The sequence below is a fragment of the Coregonus lavaretus genome, assembly GCF_964263955.1.
Source record: "Coregonus lavaretus genome assembly, chromosome: 18".
Taxonomy (NCBI): domain Eukaryota; kingdom Metazoa; phylum Chordata; class Actinopteri; order Salmoniformes; family Salmonidae; genus Coregonus; species Coregonus lavaretus.
In genome coordinates, this window is record NC_140005.1 from 27,616,173 (window position 1) to 27,638,476 (window position 22,304).

At 41.5% G+C, this 22,304-nt stretch overlaps 1 protein-coding gene across 1 annotated transcript in view; it reads right to left on the minus strand.

The window, feature by feature from the left end:
• The window catches only part of LOC311145993 (bridge-like lipid transfer protein family member 1), a 154,292-nt gene that overhangs the window by 107,435 nt on the left and 24,553 nt on the right, over positions 1–22,304 (minus strand). Inside the window, exons 14-23 of the mRNA XM_084182417.1 lie at positions 19,486–19,641; positions 19,223–19,320; positions 18,899–19,092; positions 4,774–4,880; positions 4,466–4,683; positions 3,576–3,794; positions 3,276–3,413; positions 521–697; positions 310–438; positions 45–164 (exon numbers count right to left, since the gene is read on the minus strand). Coding sequence (XP_084038543.1) covers positions 45–164; positions 310–438; positions 521–697; positions 3,276–3,413; positions 3,576–3,794; positions 4,466–4,683; positions 4,774–4,880; positions 18,899–19,092; positions 19,223–19,320; positions 19,486–19,641 — 1,556 coding nt within the window. The remainder of the gene's footprint in view (positions 1–44; positions 165–309; positions 439–520; positions 698–3,275; positions 3,414–3,575; positions 3,795–4,465; positions 4,684–4,773; positions 4,881–18,898; positions 19,093–19,222; positions 19,321–19,485; positions 19,642–22,304) is intronic.

A 22,304-nucleotide genomic window follows, 5' to 3' on the forward strand; every position in this document is an offset into this window, starting at 1 on the left:
TAGCCCCTAACTTTAAACTTTTTTCTCTAGAGTTTAAGACTTACCTTGATGTTGGCTGCACAGCTGTGCTCCACTATGAAGAGGTCGGCCCCGTCAACAGCCAGACGGGTCATGGTGTACTTGAGCTCCTCAGATGTCCGGCAGTGTCCAGGCAGGCAGGCCATCTACGAGAGAAGATAACAGAATAGTTACAATGGTTTATTATTGTCTTCTCATATTTTTTCACAAATATAGAAAACCAGAAAACCAGCAGACTACAGATTTTCTAATATGTGATTTCCATGCACAGAAAAAGTGTGTACGTGTTACCTTGGAGTCACACACACGGCGGTCCACCCCATGCTGGCAGATGACGGAGGGCTTGGGCTGTTCCAGCTGGAACTCCCGGGAGAAGACGTGGAACATGTATGTCTCGCCCCACTCCATCACACTGGCCAGCTGAGGAACAACAAATCCATTAGATATACACAAAATAGAAACACGTACACAAACATAAAACACACAAACAGAGAGAACAGACCTGTGGCATGGTGACTCTCCCAGTGAGGGCCCCGGCTTGCATGTCTATGAGCCAGGCGTACTCCAGGGTGTCTGTGCCTAGAGGCAGGCCCTGGGCTGAGAACATGGCGTGAGCACGCATCTGCAGACCAGACAGACTCAGGTGGCCGTCCCTCAGAACACCATCAGACGTGGGCCGCTGTGTGGATACACATAATAATTAGGGCTGTCAAAGTTAACGTCTTAATACCGCATTAATCACATCTCCATTTCTTCACCACATGGACGCTTAAGCGAAAGTGTTTCCACACTAAACCTTTTAAGCGCAACACACAACACGCTCTGTGCTGTTTAGTGTGCACTCGGTCTCTGTAGCGCTTTCTGTCTCTACTGAAAGCGTGGTGCTTAAACATCCACTATGCACGCAGCTTTCAGCAACCATTTTGAAGGAAAATGTACAGAAAGTTCAACCATAAACACATTCCTAGGCGTCTCTTTAGATAACAGCAAAAACATAATAATTTGTATGGAAGTAGCTAGCTAGTTATGCTAACGTTAGCTAGCTAGCTAACCAACATAATGTTTACAATGCCATGACTGAATGCCTCTTGATTCAACTCTAATTTCCCACAATGATTTTAAATCATAACAGGACATCCATTCCATTTAGCTGCTGTTTTTGTTGTAGTTCTCAGGTCAAAAGATTTAAGCAAATGGTCCCACATTTTTAGTAGTAGCATCTTGTGACTAGTTCATGTTGAAGAACATAAGTAGCCTACATTTTAGCAAATTCAAAAATTGCGATTAATCACGATTACTGCCATTAAATCGATTCATTATTTTAATCGTATGACAGCGCTAGTAGTAATAATAAACTTGTTGGAGCCTAAAAACAGATATACAGTGCCTTCAGAAAATATTCAGACCCCTTGACTTTTTCACATTTTGTAACGTTACAGCCGTATTCTAAAATTGATTAAATAAAAAAAGTCCATCAATCTACACACAATACCCCGTTACAACAAAGCGAAAACAGGTTTACAGAAATACCTTATTTACACAAGTATTCAGACCCTTTGCTATGAGACTCGAAATTGAGCTCAGGTGCATCCTGTTTCCATTGATCATACTTGAGATGTCTCTACAACTTGATTGGAGTCCACCTGTGGTAAATTCAATTGATTGGACATGATTTGGAAAAGCACACACCTGTCTATATAAGGTCCCACAGTTGACAGTGCATGTCAGAGCAAAAACCAAGCCATGAGGTCAAAGGAATTGTCTGTTGAGCTCCGAGACAGGATTGTATCGAGGCACAGATCTGGGGAAGGGTACCAAAACATTTCTGCAGCATGGAAGGTCCCCAAGAACACAATGGCCTCCATCATTCTTAAATGGAAGAAGTTTGGAACCACCAAGACTCTTCCTAGAGCTGACCGCCCTGCCAAACTAAGCAATCAGGGGAGAAGGGCCTTGGTCAGGGAGGTGACCAAGAACCTGATGGTCACTCTGACAGAGCTCTAGAGTTCCTCTGTGGAGATGAGAGAACCTTCCAGAAGGACAACCATCTCTGCAGCACTCCACCAATCAGGCCTTTATGGTAGAGTGGCCAGACTGAAGCCACTCTTCAGTAAAAGGCACATGACAGCCCGTTATGAGTTTGCCAAAAGGCACCTAAAGACTCTCAGACCATGAGAAACAAGATTCTCTGGTCTGATGAAACCAAGATTGAAGTCTTTGGCCTGAAGGCCAAGTGTCACGTCTGGAGGAAATCTGGCACCATCCCTACGGTGAAGCATGGTGGTGATAGCACTCAGGACCTCAGACTGGGGCGAAGGTTCACCTTCCAACAGGACAACTACCCTAAGCACACAGCCAAGACAGTGCAGGAGTGGCTTCTGGACAAGTCTCTGAAAATAGCTGTGCATCAACGCTCCCCATCCAACCTGACTGAGCTTGAGAGGATCTTCAGAGAAGAATGGGAGAAACTCCCCAAATACAGGTGTGCCAAGCTTGTAGCGTCATACCCAAGAACACTCGAGGCTGTAATCGCTGCCAAAGGTGCTTGAACAAAGTACTGAGTAAAGGGTCTGAATACTTGTATTTTTTTTAAATATAGATTACTAGCTACAATTTCTAAAAACCCGTTTTTGCTTTGTCATTATGGGGTATTGTGTGTAGATTGATGAGGAAACAATTAATCAATTTTAGAATATAGCTGTAATGTAACAAAATGTGGAAAAAGTCACACAAACATACAGACATTATGCATCTATCATACATCCATCACATGCATACAATCTTGTGAAAGCACAAAACAACCTCTTAGAATTGCTATTTCCTGCAGTTTGACAGTCAAATGGTAGTATTGTGCGATGTGCATTGCTAAAGTGTATTTTTGATTCTTTGCAATTCAAATCTTCAGCCAGTTGATCCACATTCACTGTACTCTCAAAACATTGTGCCACATACCCACAACAAAAATGTTGCGGTATATTATCCTCAGCGGAACTCAGTTCTGCAGGTCATTGCATGAGGGAAGAGATTACCAATCAGGGCATTTCAGGTAAATCTCTAAGCTCTGAGGCTCCAGTAATAACAAACCCATGGCTACTGCTAAGCATACAATCATAAACCATGTTCTGCGCAATGTCTACATCAATCCAGTGCTTTTAAATCCTTGTGAACATGAACACGTGCACCCCTTGAAGTGAAAGGGGAGGGCTCTGGTATAAATGTATCCCGAATGCTCCTTCCATCGATTATGATTGACTCACCTGGTAGTTGTCACTGATGAAGATGTGAGCCGGGGAGAGCACAAGCTGGAGCATGGTCTCCTTGTAGCCCTTCTTCATCTCAAAACACAGCTTCTCTAGGAACCCAGAGGGGGCTTCAGGACTGTCGCTGCCACAGTGCTGTCCAGACACATGCGGAGAGAGAGTTAGAAGAATGGTTGGGTTAAGGGTTATCTCCAGCACTCGTACAACTGATACAAAGTGGTGCTGGTAGACCACATAATGTGTTAGTTGTTGATAAAGATTGCTGGTTGTTGCAGGGGTAGGTGGGGATGGACTTACCATGGGCAGGCGTCCGTGCACCTTGTAGAGGTTGATGAGGACGGTGATGTCCCAGGGGCGCAAGGCCAGGGGGTGGAGGGTGGCAGCATCCCTCCTGTCATCGTCCAGGCCCAGTGGAGACCAACCCAGGGTGGAGGAGGTGGACAGGGAGGACAGCACAGGGCTGGACACCGCCTCCTCAAAGTCTGTGTACATGTCGTCCTCACCAAAGTAGTTCTCCTACAGAAGGGGGAGAGGGATGTGTGGATGGTTAAATCTTGTGACTTTCGGCCTCCTGAGTGGTGTAGCGGTCTAAGGCACTGCAGTGCTTGAGGCGTCACTACAGACCAGGGTTTGATCCCAGGCTGTGTCGAAGCCGGCCGTGACCGTGAGACCCATGAGGCGACGCACAATTGGCCCAGCGTCGTCCGGGTTAGGGGAGGGTTTGGCCGGCCAGGATGTTCTTGTCCCATCGCGCTCTAGCAACTCCTGTGGCGGGCAGCGCGCATGCACGCTGACACAGTCGCCAATTGTACGGTGTTTCCTACGACACATTGGTGCGGCTGGCTTCCGGGTTAAGCGAGCAGTGTGTCAAGAAGCAGTGCGGCTTGGCAGGGTCGTGTTTCGGAGGACACATGGCTCTCAATCTTCGCCTCTCCCGAGTCCGTACAGGAGTTGCAGCGATGGGACAAGACTGTGACTACCAATTGGATATCACGAAATTGGGGAGAAAAAGGGGTAAAAGAAATTGTGACTTTTTCTAACCAAGGGGCTGAATCCTTGACTTGAAGCATGTACACATCACTCAAATGTTTTCCTCAAATCTCCCATCTACCCTCCCTAGGTTTTTTTTGGATGAGGTCTATGAGTCTGCACAGTTTTTGTGCTGTATGTTGTCTCCCTGACTGTACCTTGATGGAGACGAGGGCCTTGAGCAGGGGCCCGTAGAGGATGATCTGGGAGTCGGGGGACATCTCTATCTCCACATGGAGCCTGTCGGGGGGCAGCTCCGAGGGATCTGTGGTCACCCTGCTGTTGGGGGCAGAGCTGCGAGGCGGTGGCGGGTGGGGCACAGACGGGTGCTCAGGGGGGCGCAAGGACGACAACATGGCATCCTCCATCTCCGACACTGCAGGGACAGAGAAACACTTACGTATAAGTACAGAGCAGGAACATATAAACATTCAAATAAAGTTAAACATCTTAGGAATCTGCTCACAGGACTGCTTCAGCTGTTCGTCTGCCTTCTGGGGGTAGATGGGGTGCCAGGTGTAATCAATGATGAGCAGGAAGTTTGGGACAGTCCAACAGTCCACCCAGCCAGCCCTGGGGAACAAGGAACAAATGACATAGTGAAATGGTAATTGCATAGTAATAATGATTTACTTGTTTGTTTCTTTGGGATTCAATGAAACAAACACCACTTAGGGCTGTGGCGGTCATGACATTTTGTCAGACGGTTATTGTCATGCAAAAGACAGCTGGTCTCACAGTAATTGACCGTTAATTAACATAAACACGTTTAGCATCTCCAGGCCTCCAGCATACAAGCTGCTGATGCACGACTTTGGAACATCTACATTTCAAAAAATCAACTAAATCAATTGAATATACACCATCACAATAACGCCATTATTTATTTTAGGCAGGTCTAAAGAAACATTATGATATGAAGAAAATGTCTTTCAGAAGAACAGAATATGAGTTGGCCTACTCTATGTTATCTGGCTATGCGCCATGCCATAGGCTGTAGGCTTGTTCATTTAGCAGACAAGATCTGCTTATAAGTCCCGTGCCATTATTTTATAGGGTGAGTATTGGCAAAGTGAGACACTTTCTGAAAATGTGCTTTCCGGAACACCTTACAGAATCATCCCATTGTCTTAACCCCCAACATGATACCATTCTAAATAGCTTAGGAACTCTACTACACTATACAAAATAAAAAATAAATAAATATTAAAAACAGGATGTATGACTTCGTCAAACACAAATTGTCCTGAGACCACATTTTTTCAATACTGGCAAAGTGGGACAGGTAATTATTTATTGTAAAGAAGGATAAATGAGAGAGTATGAGTCATTTCAATAGTTTAATGATAAACTTCAATTATTCATACAAATTAAATGTATTAAAACATTCTTTAGGTTTTTTGTGGAACATTTAGAATTATAATGTATTGTTATTAATATTATTATGAGGCTATTATTCGTATTATTATCATCATACTTTATTATAATTATATGATTTAGCCTATATGTAATTTTATAGCCTATAAATAAAATAAAAATGAACTTCATCTAGGCCTATCAACATTCTCAACACTATACTCCAGTGGACATTTTGTAGAATGAAACCAGAAAGACCTCACCCCTCAACAATTTCAATGACTGTTTTATTGTCAGAGTCAAATACAGCAAAATATACTTTTTTTAAATGTTGGTGAGGTAATATCTTTCTAAGTAAAATGCAGCTACGCTAGCAAGCTAGCTGATAGCAGATTTGAGGAAACAATGTAATTAAACATTTGATCCTATTTAGAAAATGTATTTCATAATCCCCAAAAATATTATTTTCTGCATTAAAATGGCCTAGAGGAGTGTCCCAGTTTGACAGTAGGGGATTGGCATACTGGGACACTGTCAAAATGTCAATATTATAAAAAGGTGAGTAGTAAGAATTTTGATTTACAATTACATCCCATTACAAAATATGTTGTAATGAAACACTGAATGTCCTTTCTTCGTTTTTTATAACCTTAACATTATTTACCTATGTAATTTTACTTACCATTATGCCTCTAGAGACGCGTCATTCATTACACAGGATGGCCATGCCCACAATGATGACCTCATGCCCATTTAACCCATTTTTTATCATCACATATGTAGTGTATGATGAATTATGACTTTGCTAATGTTTTCAAGTGGAACCTGAGAGGATGTTTATTCAGTGTTAGAGGGAGTAGTTTTAGGGTGACACACCATAGAACAGAGCAAGTCTGTTAGGTGTCCTCCTGGGATTGGTCTGTAGGGAACACCCATATCAGATTACATAGCATATATACCACAGTTGGGACAAAAGAGGTCAGAATAATCATATTAGAGATGGGGTGATTATTCTCTGGGTATCTGCAGGTATCTGTAAATCGACGCTGTAACCCTTTGTTATGAATAAACCTTATGATGAAAATACAGCGTCAGCGGGTCCTCCTTGTCAACACAGCATAATTAGCAACGTTTACTCTACACTACAAAATGGCGGCGAGGATTTGGAAGGTATTGCGTTTTTCCTCAGCGTTTCATTCATGGGCGCCGAGCTGACTCTGGCTCCAGAGGCAGATAAGGGTGAGTTTGTCACTACTTTGGGCTCTGGTCAGTTCGTGTGTCTGTGTGTGTGCGTTGAAAGAATGCACCGTTAAAGAACTTGCGTGTGTGCGTTGCTGATGTGCTGTGGGATAGGAGTCCGTTCTAAATTTGTTTGCGCTGGTAAACAACGCAAAAAGGGGGGAGTGTCTATAGAGATATTTTGCTTGAATGAAGTTCAAGAAGAATAGATTGAGAGGAATAAGGCCTAGGCATATGTGTGTAACCGCAGTGAATCTACGGAAACCCTCTTAAAGGAGGTGATCATTATGATGGGCCAAAAATCCTAATAACGCGTTAGGTGTAGTTAGGTAAGTCCAGGGGGCTTGAGGCTGTGGTATATATTTGATTGTATGTTACCGCTCAGCTTGTGGTTGACGAATCATTTGTTTGATGTGACCGCTCATTAAATTTCCGGCAGGACCTCGTGGTAGCAGAAATTTAGCAAACAAAGGAATTTTACGACACGGCGGAGGGAGAAATGCTAAACGTGGCCTGCTAATAGTGCTTCATGCTAATGCTAATGCTACATGCTAATGCTAATTTATTCATGCTACATGCCAAATTTGATGCGTGCTTACGTTTGATATTTTTTCCTTGGGGGTCCATTGGAATGGGTCGAGCCTCCAAAACTGTGTTTAGTTAGCGTGGGTTTTGTGCCCTATGTTTTGTGAGCTCTGTTAAGTGTTATTGTTTGTCTATAAGGGGTAAAAGAGAGGAAATACAGCGGGACTGTTAACTTTCTGTTGCCTAGCTTGGAGAGAGCTGGGAGAGAGCTCCTTCCACTGTGAAATCGCAGTGATGTTTGAACTGCGCATGCGTGTGATTTTACGACACTAGAGTGACGTAGGGGTAAATATGCCACTCCTCTGCTACACTGTGCTGCGGGGAGACGCAGACGAACGAAGGAACAAAGAGAAGGGAACATTTAGAGGCTAATAGTGTATTCTGGTTGTTACATCGGCTGTTTGACGATGAAACTGTTTTCTTGAGACCTATTGAATTGATAAATGAGAGAGAGATGTTGACGGATTAAAAATAAAAATAATTAAATAAATAAAATAAATAAATGTTATTGAGCTATTTATATTATTCCTGAGTTAATTCGTAGCGCGAATGTGACTAGAGGAATATTGAATGGTTGTAATAACTCAGTGACTGCATAAACTACTAAATTCTTGTCTGTTTCTTTGTTCTTTTGTGATATGAGAGACGATAAGAGGAACGAGGAGAGAGAGAGAGAGAGCGGAAGTGCTGACGTGTACATCATGTGACAGGGTGTGACGCGACAGAGTCTGCTGCAACGGACCAAAAATCAAGTCAAAAGATCAAGGCTAGTACTGTTTTATTTACAGAAACCTTGCCTTCCTATAAAGGATATGTTGTGATGTTATGACAATTTGACAAGGACTTGGCAAAAGACTGATCAATTGATGAAAATAAAAATTGCATTTTGGAGTTTTTGTGCATGAGTGGGTTTGATTAGAGTTGTGTGGGGGAATCAAGTACTGACATTATTCTGTAAAATTAGGATAATTAGGTGCTTATTAAGCAATGGGTTTATGAGTATTGTAGTGTTGTAGGATTAGAAGTCTTTATTTTTTGGATTGCTCTGAAGTTGACTACTTTCATTTAATTTCCTGATTGGATGTGGTAAGATTGCCACTAATCAATAATTTGGTAAAATAAAATGAATAGATAAATAAATTGATGAATAAATTAATTGATTAATTAATTAATTTGGGGAAGAAGAAAAAAAATAGAAAGAGAGAAAAAATAGGGAGGAAACTATAGGCTATATAGTCTAAAATAGAAATAATTTACAATAAAGGAATATCAAATAGTTGTTACAGGGGGGAAAAAGGACATAAGAACTATGAAAGTAATTACACCTGTTGATATAGTTGAAAATAGTAAACATTGCAATACCATTAACTAAAGGTTATCTGGAAAAGGGAATAAAAGTTGGCATGACATTGAACAAACATAGCCAGTGGAGGGAATTTTAACCCTGACGTCATCAACATGATGAAAGTGATTGAATAATAGAGAGAGGAGAAGCAGAGACGACCATAAAGATGAATCCAAAACTCCAAAAGAAAGAAAAAACCGAGATGTCTGGAAACTAAGAGAAGAATGAGGTTCGGAAAGATGAAGACAAAGATGAAGATTTGGAGATTAAAGGTGCTTTATGTTCAAGAGGATTTTATCCTACAATGATTAGTAAAGAAGAAATAGAAAGAGATATAGACTGAAGTGTATTATGCCTGGATAAGGGGAATAATTTAGAAGAGACAAAGAGAATTGGAACAACAACTCAAGAAGCTGAAGATACAGAAGAGGAAAAAACTGCTGAGAAAAGGATCCCAAGAATTGGAGGAGAAGAATACATTGAGGAAAGGAAAGAGAGAAAAAGTATACATTGATGGAAGATGATATTTCGAGGACAGAACTTAGAATATAAGCTTTTGAAGAATACTGATATGTCAACAACAAGAAAGAACAGGACCAAGAAACTCTCAGAAAACTTGATCAAATACAACTGGGGGGAGAAGAAGGAGGAGAAGAAAAGCTTTGGTTATGAAGAATCAGTGTGAACCAAATCAACAATCACTGCCATAGCTTCAACTGAACAAGGTCAAATGCAATTGTATCAGCCACAACTAGTGGTATAAGTTGTTTCATATCCATAGATAGTTTCTGGAAAGAGGGAATTTCAGAGGAAGATACAGGAGCAAGTGAAGATCATCTGGAGGACAGGTGAACCCTTAAAGGAGCAAGGATTCTAGGAGTGCCTAGAAGATCTGAAGGGGGGTGTCAGCTGGTAGCACCAATTAGGGAAAATATCCAACAATTGAAGTGAAAACAAAGGACTATGAGAAGTGATGGTGGATAGTGGAAAAGCTTTTATCTGTGTTCAGCCTGAAGAGGTTACACATCTCACTATGTAAAATTAACTAATTAGGATAGGGATTCGAGAGAGTAAAACAGCTGATTACTCTTAAGGAACCAATTGAGCTCTGCTATAAAAATCAAGAAAATTAAAATACCCATACTGGTATCAGAACATATACCTATTGCATTGTTGGGAAGAGAAGCATTGTGTAAGTTGAACTGTACAATAAGATGTACACCAGACGGCTGTCTGGTAGAAGATTTTAAAAGAGTAGGGTTTTTGGGAATCATATTTGCTTGAAAAGATTATATCATAGGAAGGAGACAATCTGTCTGAAAAATAATGTTAAAAGGGTGACTGTTTTTCTTGGTTACATTCCTACACCAAGAGATTTCAAACTAGGCTAAAAGATGCTCAATCGGTTGCCAAGTCTGTGTGTAAAGTAATCATAAGCAGGTGGGGACTTCCCGATCACATATTTTAAAATTGGAGGGAGAGGATTTTGTGAATAAATCAGTGAAATGTTTTTTTTTAAAGTTAGGAGAAAAAGTCAGATTAAAAAAGTTAGGAAAACTAGGGTTGAAGGAACTCTAGGACAGTAAGCTAAGTTTCAAAGTTAGTAGTAAGAGAGAGAGAACAGTGGTGAAGGGAAATTTAGAGTTTAGTGAGAAGATAGTTATGGTAGGAGTTTAGATCTGTTAGGAGCAGTTGCATTGAGAAAGTATGCGTTGCTGAATGATAAGAGAAGATTGAGGGTGATTGAGTATCTATATTTACAATTCCCAGCAGGAAGATCAAGGTAATTGTAAGTGTATTTTTTATAATGAAAAGTTTGAAAGTGAGGGATTAGAGTTAGGACTGAGAGTTAATGTAGTGACACTAGTGGTGATAGATGGAAATACAAGTAAAGAGTTCAAAGCTTTGGGGAAACTAGATGAAACAACAACAATGACATCAACACTTTAGTATATTATAACAATAGTGAGAAGCAATTTAACTATTTAAACATTGACAGTTATTAAAGCCATAACTATATCACATTTGATTACAAGGGAGCAAATAGCTCCAGCACCAATTTTAGAGGAAAAGACTGTTATTAGGGTTAGGATGGGTGATACAGCTCATTTTCCTTGTAGTTGTGGAAACATTTGTTTAGGCCTAGGTTTAAGTGTTATTGGTTAAATGAATTAACCTAGGTGAATTTGTTAGATAGGAAGGAAAATCCGTTAACAGCGCTTCATGAAGCATTGGAGAGGTAACCAGTGAAGGCTAAAAGCTGTTTTTGTTCTAATAAAACATATGATGGATAGGATGTTGTTACATGTTGAAGTTGAAGCTTCCATATGAGGTTTTTAAATTTTAAAATAGGGGAAGCAAAGGGAAAGAGATAAATCTGATTCTGAAAGAGAGAAGTTTCATAGTCTGGGAAGCCTACCATTGGAGGATAAGACTGAGAGAAGTGGGGATTTTCCCATGGTATGGTGTAAAATTTTGGGAAGATCACATAGATAATATTAACTATAATTTGAAGGGTTTTGCAAATGAAACGATAAGAGGGTTTAACCTTCTGTCAAGACTCAAAGGAGTATTGATAGATAGATTTCGGAGGTTTTAAAATTAGTGTGATTTTAGTATTTTGTTATGAATCAAAGGGGGGAATAGAATGTGATTCATTTATATTCATTTTATATATCATTTTTATATTCTTAGTTGATATTGATGTTTTAATTTGAATGTGTTGTTTTGCAAAAGATACTGTTTGGTCTTTTATTTTCTTCCAGAAGCATATGGGGGAATATGTAGAGATTGAAATACTCAAACAAGGACAATATGAAGGGACTGGAGGAAATGGAACAAGGAAGGTGTGGAAAGGTTCCGATTCCATTTTTTTATTTTTTTATTTCACCTTTATTTAACCAGGTAAGCCAGTTGAGAACAGGTTCTCATTTACAACTGCGACCTGGCCAAGATAAAGCATAGTAGTGCAATAAAACAACAACACAGAGTTACATATGGGGTAAAAAACATAAAGTCAGAAATACAACAGAAAATATATATACAGTGTGTGCAAATGTAGCAAGTTATGGAGGTAAGGCAATAAATAGGCTATAGTGCAGAATAATTACAATAGTATTAACACTGGAATGCTAGATGTGCAAGAGATTATGTGCAAATAGAGATACTGGGGTGCAAATGAGCAAAATAAATAACAATATAGGGATGAGGTAGTTGGGTGGGCTAATTTCAGATGGGCTGTGTACAGGTGCAGTGATCGGTAAGGTGCTCTGACAACTGATGCTTAAAGTTATTGAGGGAGATAAGAGTCTCCAGCTTCAGAGATTTTTGCAATTCGTTCCAGTCATTGGCAGCAGAGAACTGGAAGGAATGGCGGCCAAAGGAGGTGTTGGCTTTGGGAATGACCAGTGAGATATACCTGCTGGAGCGCAGACTACGGGTGGGTGCTGCTATGGTGACCAATGAGCTAAGATAAGGCGGGGATTTGCCTAGCAGTGATTTATAGATGGCCTGGAGCCAGTGGGTTTGACGACGAACATGTAGTGAGGACCAGCCAACAAGAGCGTACAGGTCACAGTGGTGGGTAGTGTATGGGGCTTTGGAGACAAAACGGATGGCACTGTGATAGACTACATCCAATTTGCTGAGTAGAGTGTTGGAGGCTATTTTGTAAATGACATCGCCGAAGTCAAGGATCGGTAGGATAGTCAGTTTTACGAGGGCATGTTTGGCAGCATGAGTGAAGGAGGCTTTGTTGCGAAATAGGAAGCCGATTCTAGATTTAACTTTGGATTGGAGATTCTTTATGTGAGTCTGGAAGTTGAGTTTACAGTCTAACCAGACACCTAGGTATTTGTAGTTGTCCACATACTCTAGGTCAGACCCGTCGAGAGTGGTGATTCTAGTCGGGTGGGCGGGTGCCAGCAGCGTTCGATTGAAAAGCATGCATTTAGTTTTACTAGTGTTTAAGAGCAGTTGGAGGCTACTGAAGGATTGTTGTATGGCATTGAAGCTCGTTTGGAGGTTTGTTAACACAGTGTCCAATGAAGGGCCAGATGTATACAAAATGGTGTCGTCTGCGTAGAGGTGGATCTGAGAGTCACCAGCAGCAAGAGCGACATCATTGATATACACGGAGAAAAGTGTCGGCCCAAGAATTGAACCCTGTGGCACCCCCATAGAGACTGCCATAGGTCCAGACAACAGGCCCTCCGATTTGACACACTGAACTCTATCTGAGAAGTAGTTGGTGAACCAGGCGAGGCAGTCATTTGAGAAACCAAGGCTATTTAGTCTGCCAATAAGAATGCGGTGGTTGACAGAGTCGAAAGCCTTGGCCAGGTCGATGAAGACGGCTGCACAGTACTGTCTATTATCAATCGCGGTTATAATATCGTTTAGGACCTTGAGCGTGGCTGAAGTGCACCCGTGACCAGCTCGGAAACCGGATTGCATAGCGGAGAAGGTACGGTGGTATTCGAAATGGTCAATTATCTGTTTGTTAACTTGGCTTTCGAATACTTTCGAAAGGCAGGGCAGGATGGATATAGGTCTGTAGCAATTTGGATCTAGAGTGTCACCCCCTTTGAAGAGGGGGATGACCGCGGCAGCTTTCCAATCTCTGGGGATCTCAGACGTTATGAAAGAGAGGTTGAACAGACTAGTAATAGGGGTAGCGACAATTTCGGCGGCTAGTTTTAGAAAGAAAGGGTCCAGATTGTCTAGCCCAGCTGATTTGTAGGGGTCCAGATTTTGCAGCGCTTTCAAAACATCAGCTGTCTGAATTTGTGTGAAGGAGAAGCGGGGGGGGCATGGGCAAGTTGCAGCAGAGGGTGCAGAGTTGGTGGCCGGGTTAGTGGTAGCCAGATGGAAAGCATGGCCAGCTGTAGCAAAATGCTTGTTGAAATTCTCGATTATTGTAGATTTATCGGTGGTGATAGTGTTTCCTAGCCTCAGTGCAGTGGGCAGCTGGGAGGAAGTGCTCTTATTCTCCATGGACTTTACAGTGTCCCAAAACTTTTTGGAGTTAGTGCTACAGGATGCAAATTTCTGTTTGAAAAAGTTAGCCTTTGCTTTCCTGACTGCTTGTGTATATTGGTTCCTAACTTCCCTGAAAAGTTGCATATCGCGGGGGCTATTTGATGCTAATGCTGTACGCCACAGGATGTTTTTGTGCTGGTCAAGGGCAGTCAAGTCTGAGGAGAACCAGAGGCTATATCGGTTCTTAGTTCTGTATTTTTTAAATGGGGCATGTTTATTTAAGATTGAGAGGAAATTACTTTTAAGGAACAACCAGGCATCCTCTACTGACGGAATGAGATCTATATCCATCCAGGATACCTGGGCCAGGTCAATTAGGAAGGCCTCCTCGCTAAAGTGTTTTAGGGAGCGTTTGACAGTGATGAGGGGTGGTCGTTTGACCGCGGACCCGTTACGGACGCAGGCAATAAGGCAGTGATCGCTGAGATCCTGGTTGAAGACAGCTGAGGTGTATTTAGAGGGTTTGTTAGTCAGGATGATATCTATGAGGGTACCCATGTTTACGGATTTAGGGTTGTACCTGGTAGGTTCGTTGATAATTTGCGTGAGGTTGAGGGCATCTAGCTTGGATTGTAGGATGGCTGGGGTATTAAGCATATCCCAATTTAGGTCACCAAGCAGTACAAACTCTGAGGATAAATGGGGGGCAATCAATTCACATATGGTGTCCAGGGCACAGCTGGGGGCTGAGGGGGGTCTGTAGCAAGCGGCAACAGTGAGAGACTTATTTCTGGAAAGGTGGATTTTTAGAAGTAGAAGCTCAAACTGTTTGGGCACAGACCTGGATAGTATGATAGAGCTCTGCAGGCTATCTCTACAGTAGATTGCAACTCCACCCCCTTTGGCAGTTCTATCTAGACGGAAAATGTTATAGTTGGGGATGGAAATTTCAGAATTTTTGGTGGCCTTCCTGAGCCAGGATTCAGACACTGCTAGAACATCAGGGTTGGCAGAGTGTGCTAACGCAGTGAATAACTCAAACTTAGGAAGTAGACTTCTGATATTTATGTGCAAGAAACCAAGACTTTTGCGATTACAGAAGTCATCAAATGATAGCGCCTGGGGAGTAGGAGTGATACTGAGGACTGCAGGGCCTGGGTTAGCCTCTACATCACCAGAGGAACAGAGGAGGACTAGAATAAGGATACGGCTAAAGGCTTTAAGAACTGGTCTTCTAGTGCGTTGGGTACATAGAATAAAGGGGGCAGATTTCCGGGTGTTATAGAAAAGATTCAGGGCATTATGTACAGACAAGGATATGGAAGGATATGAGTAAAGTGGAGGTAACCCTAAGCGTTGGGTAACAATGAAAGAGATAGCATCGCTAGAGTCATCAATTGAGTCGGTCTCCGCGTGTATAGGGGGAGGTGCAAAGGAGCTATCTAATGCAGGTTTAGCTAGGCTGGGGGGTCTACAGTGATATAGTACAATTAGAAATAACCGAAACAACAATAAACTAACCATGTTTGGGCTGAGGCTAAACATAAACAGGATGTAGTACCGTAAAAAGGAACAGTCCAGCAGATATCAGCTGTATAGCTGAGTTATCATAAGGTCCGGTGGTGAAGCACTAGTAAGAGGCCACGGCTAGCGGGCCAGGGCTAGCAGATGGATGGAATCTTCGTGGTTAACGTCGTAACCACATCAGACGATTTCGTCCGCAGACCAGTCGTGTAGGATCGGCGGGGCTCCGTGTCAACACTAGGTGGTCCCGTCCGGTTGACAGAGAGGTAGATAGCCGGGAGATGGGCGATGGGCCTAGCTCAGGATGATTTGATTAGCCAGACCACAGCGTCCGTTTTGTTGTAGCTGGCTGGTGGTAGCTAGCTGGTAGCGATGAAATCCGGAGTTAAAGGTCCAGTGATTCAGTGATTCCGGCGGAAAAACTGATATGTTCTGGGTCGATAACGCGCTGTGCAGACTGGCCGAATATCCGGTGATCAATGTCCAGTGATTAAAATTAATCCCGCAGAAAAAAATCCAATGTCCTGGGTGAAACACCGCTAGCTGTGGCTAATAGCAAATAGCAAGTAGCTAGTTAGCTGGCTAGCTAGTTTCAACTGGAGATTCTAGATTCTAGATAAAGGTAAGTCAAGGTAAGTCAATAATAGAATCCGTTCCACATTGAGTGAGGCGGGTTGCAGGAAAGTATATCTTGTAGAAGGATGAAAAGTCTGATAGGGAAATATGTACGAAAAATAGGGTATTTACAGGCTATTTACAGACAGACGATAAAAACACAACTGCACTACTACGCCATCTTGGATTCCAGTCGACACTGCTGAGGAGATGAAGTGTAGTGGACTACATTCCAGTGTCTGCAATGATATATAGACATATTTGCATGTGTAATACATAATTTGTGTCATATTCTTTCTGTATTAGGTATTAATTTTTGTAGAATGATATTTGCTGTTATTGGATACATGTGGGGATCTCAGATGTTTTTGTTTATTTCGTGAATGCTTAGGGACATGGAGTCTAGGCAGGGATAGAGAGGAATCCACAGTAGGGTCCGATGGGTCGACCAGCCTGAGTGTGGACATTTTGGATAGTATTTTGTTTGCTGAGGCTTTCATGTGTATTTAATTGCAACATAGTTTCAAATGCATTGATAAAGATGTATGAATTGATCTGGAGTACTTAAGTGGTTGCCTGGGGCAGAGGGGCCGTGAGAGAATTTTACTGTCTTGATTGATGGATGGATATTTGGAAAGAAGGCTGCCAGACAGGTTTTTCGCTCTCACACTCCATAGAGATTTGTTCATATTTCATAGAAATGTATTCACACTCCATAGAGATTTGTTCATATTTCATAGAAATGTATTCACACTCCATAGAGATTTGTTCATATTTCATAGTAATGTATTCACACTCCATAGAGATGTTTTCATGTTTCATAGAAAGGTATTTACACTCCATAGATTTTTTTTTTGGGTTTATTGTTAAAAAATACTCAATAAGAGAAATTGTTACTTGTCATAATCCTATTCTTTTTGTTTCGAGACTTTTAGTTAGTCTCGAAGGGGGGAATATGTAGTGTATGATGAATTATGACTTTGCTAATGTTTTCAAGTGGAACCTGAGAGGATGTTTATTCAGTGTTAGAGGGAGTAGTTTTAGGGTGACACACCATAGAACAGAGGAAGTCTGTTAGGTGTCCTCCTGGGATTGGTCTGTAGGGAACACCCATATCAGATTACATAGCATATATACCACAGTTGGGACAAAAGAGGTCAGAATAATCATATTAGAGATGGGGCGATTATTCTCCGGGTATCTGCAGGTATCTGTAAATCGACGCTGTAACCCTTTGTTATGAATAAACCTTATGATGAAAATACAGCGTCAGCGGGTCCTCCTTGTCAACACAGCATAATTAGCAATGTTTACTCGACACTACACATACTTCCTCACTAACACACAGGCATTGATTGTTGATTATGTTATTGTACACATTTAAAGATATCCATTACAAAGCTTAAGTGTCCCACTTTGCTAGGTGTCCCACTTAACCAATACTCACCCTGATATATGTTTTATAGTAAGAAGAATATAATTGAATATTTTTCCCGTTTCGGTGCGAGAGTAAGCGCATATGAAGTGGCTATGTTGAGCGTAAAAGTGATAATTTGAAACAGGTCCTATACACTAGATTGAGTTATTTGGCAACTTTAGTTGTGAATGATACAAACCTTAGAACGCCTTAGAAATCAAAATATAGATTGGCTGCATGACTATAGGCTATTGATGATTTGAGAAAGTCGCAAAAGAAAGCTTGCGCTCTGTTGCTTGCCTCAGGCTGCACACACTGTTCTCTCATGAAGTGATCATATTTTCACCCATCAGACTACTCTCAATGTAATCTTGTGTTCACTAATATGTACCATTTGTTTCGATTTAGAATGGCCCCTTATCAAATGGGCAAGAACAGGGGCAAGACAAAAAATACATGTCATCCGTATGTACTGGAATAGCGAACGGAGGCCACTTTCCCCCGGTACGTATTTCACTCATGTCGGGTAGGCTACTCCGGTAATTTCGCTGCCCAACAGGTGATATTTCGGCCAAACTCTGTATGCCATTGGCTCTTCAACCATGTTCTTGCAGCTACCCAGTGCTTAATTTGGGAAACCAAGTGAAATCTGTTACGGAACATCGATAGTAACATGTTTTTACAACGAAACATATTTCATTAAACTGTTGACAGCCCCCCCCCCTCTGCGCGTTTGAGAAAGGAATGAAGGAGAGAGTGGAGGAGATGGAAACTCACGGTGGTGAGATATTCTGCAGCTAAAAGGTAATGCGTCAGCCTATTAATTATGAAAATATTTAAAAAATGCCCTATTACTAGGCTATTCAAAATCAAATACAATTTCACTATAATTGTAGGTTAAATCTGAATATGTTTAATTTAGGCTAATAATGTGTAATGTATAATGGCACAATCATTATTTTAATTCAGGTTATTTTTTCGGGCTTGGGCTCATATATAGGCCTATATTTATGCATAAGCTCTATGCATATGGTTATTTTGAATTAATCATCATGTCCATTTTGTTGTGTTAGGCTTTGAAACAACATCCACAATGACCATGTTTTCCACTCAGTTTCAACCTGTTGTTGAACTTCTTTCTTCAAATTGATCAATCACAGTGAGGTGAGTTTTAAAAGCACATACTGTTTTGATAAGTGTTTGATGTGATTTTCGATTGCATTTGCATTGATGTCAGAGTGGTTAGAGGGACAATAGAGCCCTGAGTATGAGGCCATTAGTGACCTGATGATCGTTAGCGAGTTGGGTACTATTTTTGCATGTCCAAAGTGCATAAGAGGAGATTACCGTGACTCAATGGTCACGTAGAATTTTACTGCGGTCATTACTCACGACTGCCGGTGTGGCGGTAATACGGTCACAGTAACAGCCCTAGCACCACTACCACACAGTTTCCTAGTAAATGCTGGCTAAATAGGGGTAAATACTGGTGGAATACCGTTAATTAAAGTGTTAGTGGGTCTGACTCACTCTGCATGGGTGATGTTCCTCCAGCCGGACTTGTTGAGTTTGGGAGGGCCGCCATGGCTCTGGCCCTGGCTCTCCCCAGGAATGCACATGTCAAGGGGCAACTTGCTGTTCTGGTAGTCCTTGGCCAGGGTGAGCAGTGGGTACCTGCTGGGGTGGCAGTCTGGCAGAGAGAGCCGCAAGTCTGTGTCTTCAGCCTGGGGTTAACACAGACACAGACTTACACATGCCCACATCGGGAAGCACATCGGAAAGTACTGTAAGGGTATTCCATACATTAAATGATCTGAAAATCATGAAAAATCCCATCTGCTTTTAGCTACTCACCCTCAGACAGAACCTTGTATTACAGATGGTAGGGACATACTCATTAAAAGGCAATGTGAAATCAATGTTCAGAGTCTCCCCACAAGCAGCCAGATACACTGAAAGACAAAAGGGATAATATCAGTCAAAAGTTACTCATTTCGATCCTTTATGTGCATCAAAAGTGCACCCAAACTGTATAAGTTCACTACATACAATTTGTTTAGTTTACTCCTTGCGAATTGATGAGTTTGTTCATCATTTAATTCCAACAGCTGTCTCACCATTCTCCTGTTGCTTAGTGGAGCAGTCGATCCAGTTGTGCTGGTTGGCAGCCCAGAGCATCTCAAACTGGTGGAAGACAACCTTGAACTTCCAGGCGTAAGGGACAAAAGAGTAGATATCTGGGGCGCTGTCGCTGGCCCAGTCCCCAATCAGGTCTAGAGATGGACAGGAGTGAACCAAAGAATGATGTTTGGAGTCTACATTCAGTATCGTTTGATTCAGTATAATATCTGTGTACATCACATTTGTCTATAGGACAATTCCATGCCAGCGTAGACCGAGAATATTTTTGATATCTCCGATAACTCTAGCAATTTTCATATAAACTTAATTGGGAGGAAGGATGTTTGGCATGGTTTTTACATTTGTATAAAAAAAAAAAAAATCATGATGAAAGTGGCCATTTTATGCCCTTTTTAGGTGCTAGTGCTATGAAAAAAGTATTTGCCCCCTTTCTAATTTTCTCTACTTTTGCATATTTGTGATACTGAATGTTATCAGATCTTCAACCAAAACCTAATATTAGATAAAGGGAACATAAGTGAACAAATAACACAACAATTACATATTTATTTCATTTATTTCATAAACAAAAGTTATGCAACACCCAATTCTCCTGTGTGAAAAAGTAATTGCCCCCTTACACTCAATAACTGGTTGTGCCACCTTTAGCTGCAATGACTCCAACCAAATGCTTCCTGTAGTTCCTCTCACGTCGCTGTGGAGGAATTTTGGCCCACTCTTCCATGCAGAACTGCTTTAACTCAGTGACGTGTGGGTTTTCAAGCATGAACTGCTCGTTTCAAGTCCTGCCACAACATCTCAATTGGGATTAGGTCTGGACTTTGACTAGGCCATTCCAAAACTTCCAATTTGTTGCTTTTTAGCAATTTTCATGTAGACTTGATTGTGTGTTTTGGATCATTGTCTTGCTGCATGACCCAGCTGCGCTTCAGCTTCAGCTCACAGACGGATGGTCTGACATTCTCCTGTAGAATTCTCTGATACAGAGCAGAATTAATGGTTCCTTCTATTGAGGCAAGTCGTCCAGGTCCTGAGGCAGCAAAGCATCCCCAAACCATCACACCACCACCACCATGCTTGACCTTTGGTATGATGTTCTTACTGTGGAATGCAGTGTTTGGTTTTCGCCAGGCATAATGGGACCCATCTCGTCCAAAAAGTTGACTCAAGTTTGCCAAAAAGCACCTGGATGATCATCAAGACTCTTGGAAGAACGTTCTATGGACAGATGATTCAAAAGTAGAACTTTTTGGACGACATGGTTCCAGTAATGCCTGGCGAAAACCAAACTCTGCATTCCACAGTAAGAACATCATACCAAAGGTCAAGCATGGTGGTGGTGGTGTGATGGTTTGGGGATGCTTTGCTGCCTCAGGACCTGGACGACTACTTTCTCACACAGGGGAATTGGGTGTTGCATAACTTTGTTTATGAAATAAATATGTAATTGTTGTGTTATTTGTTCACTTATGTTCCCTTTATCTAATATTAGGTTTTGGTTGAAGATCTGATAACATTCAGTATCACAAATATGTAAAAGTAGAGAAAATTAGAAAGGGGGCAAATACTTTTTCATAGCACAGTATGCCTACTGTATCATGCTCTGTAAACCGTGCATGATACAGACGTCATCTTGGTGTCATTATACTCCTTATAGTGTGCTCTAAAATATGGAGTATGTCTTGATCCTGAAATAAAATGTTTCACATTCATTTATCCAACATAACAAATATTCATATTTTAAAACTACCCTTTTAGATGTTGTTTATTTTAAGACATTGTTTGGAACAATATAATCTACAAGTACATCACATTTCCAGAGTGTGCTCTTTCCTAATTCTGAAGGTATGATCAATTGATGAGCACCACCAACACAGTGAATGGGAAAATGGATTCAACAGGGAACTACCACTGCTGGTGACATGCTGAATGTGCAATCCTAAAGGAGGGCTGTGATTGGTTAATGACCTATAAATGTCAATTTCTATGTATAAAATGGGTCATATCATTAAAGGGAAACTTCACCGCTAGACACTATTTGGGGTGTTTTTTCAGTCTCCCTACATAATTATGGGTGATGAGAGGGTGTTTTAGACATAATTATGCACTATAGCTGTATTTTTTTTATGTTCTCGCCGGGAGAGTTCATCCAACAACATCATTGGTTGATTGAGCCTGCTATCTGATCTAAAAATGAATGGAGTCATGTTTGTAGCAATTATTGTGGCCTTTGTGTTTCACCGATTGCACAATCACACGAGTAGATATGATTGTCCTTGTTCAATAGAGCAATTGGACTTCTCTCAACAATGTTCCTATCTGCTAGGACATTGCAGGATATCTAGGTTGACAAATTTTCCCTGGCTTTGTAAAGACTACAGCCTGACGGGAGCCATACTTCCTTGTTCCCATCCTCGAGGCAGGCTTTTCAAAACAGGGACGGTACTAGCCAAGACAACGCAGGAGTGGCTTCAGGACAAGTCTCTGAATGTCCTTGAGTGGCCCAGCCAAAGCCCTGACTTGGACCCGACTGAACATCTCTGAGACCTGAAAAAGGCTGTGCAGCAACACTCCCCATCCAACCTGACAAAGCTTGAGAGGATCTGCAGAGAAGAATGCGAGAAACTCTCCAAATACAGGTGTGCCAAGCTTGTAGCATCATACCCAAGAACACTCGAGGTTGTAATCGCTGCCAAAGGTCCTTCAACAAAGTACTGCGTAAAGGGTCTGAATACCTGTGTAATTGTGATATTTTATTATTTTTATAAATTTGCAAACGTTAAAAAAAAACGGT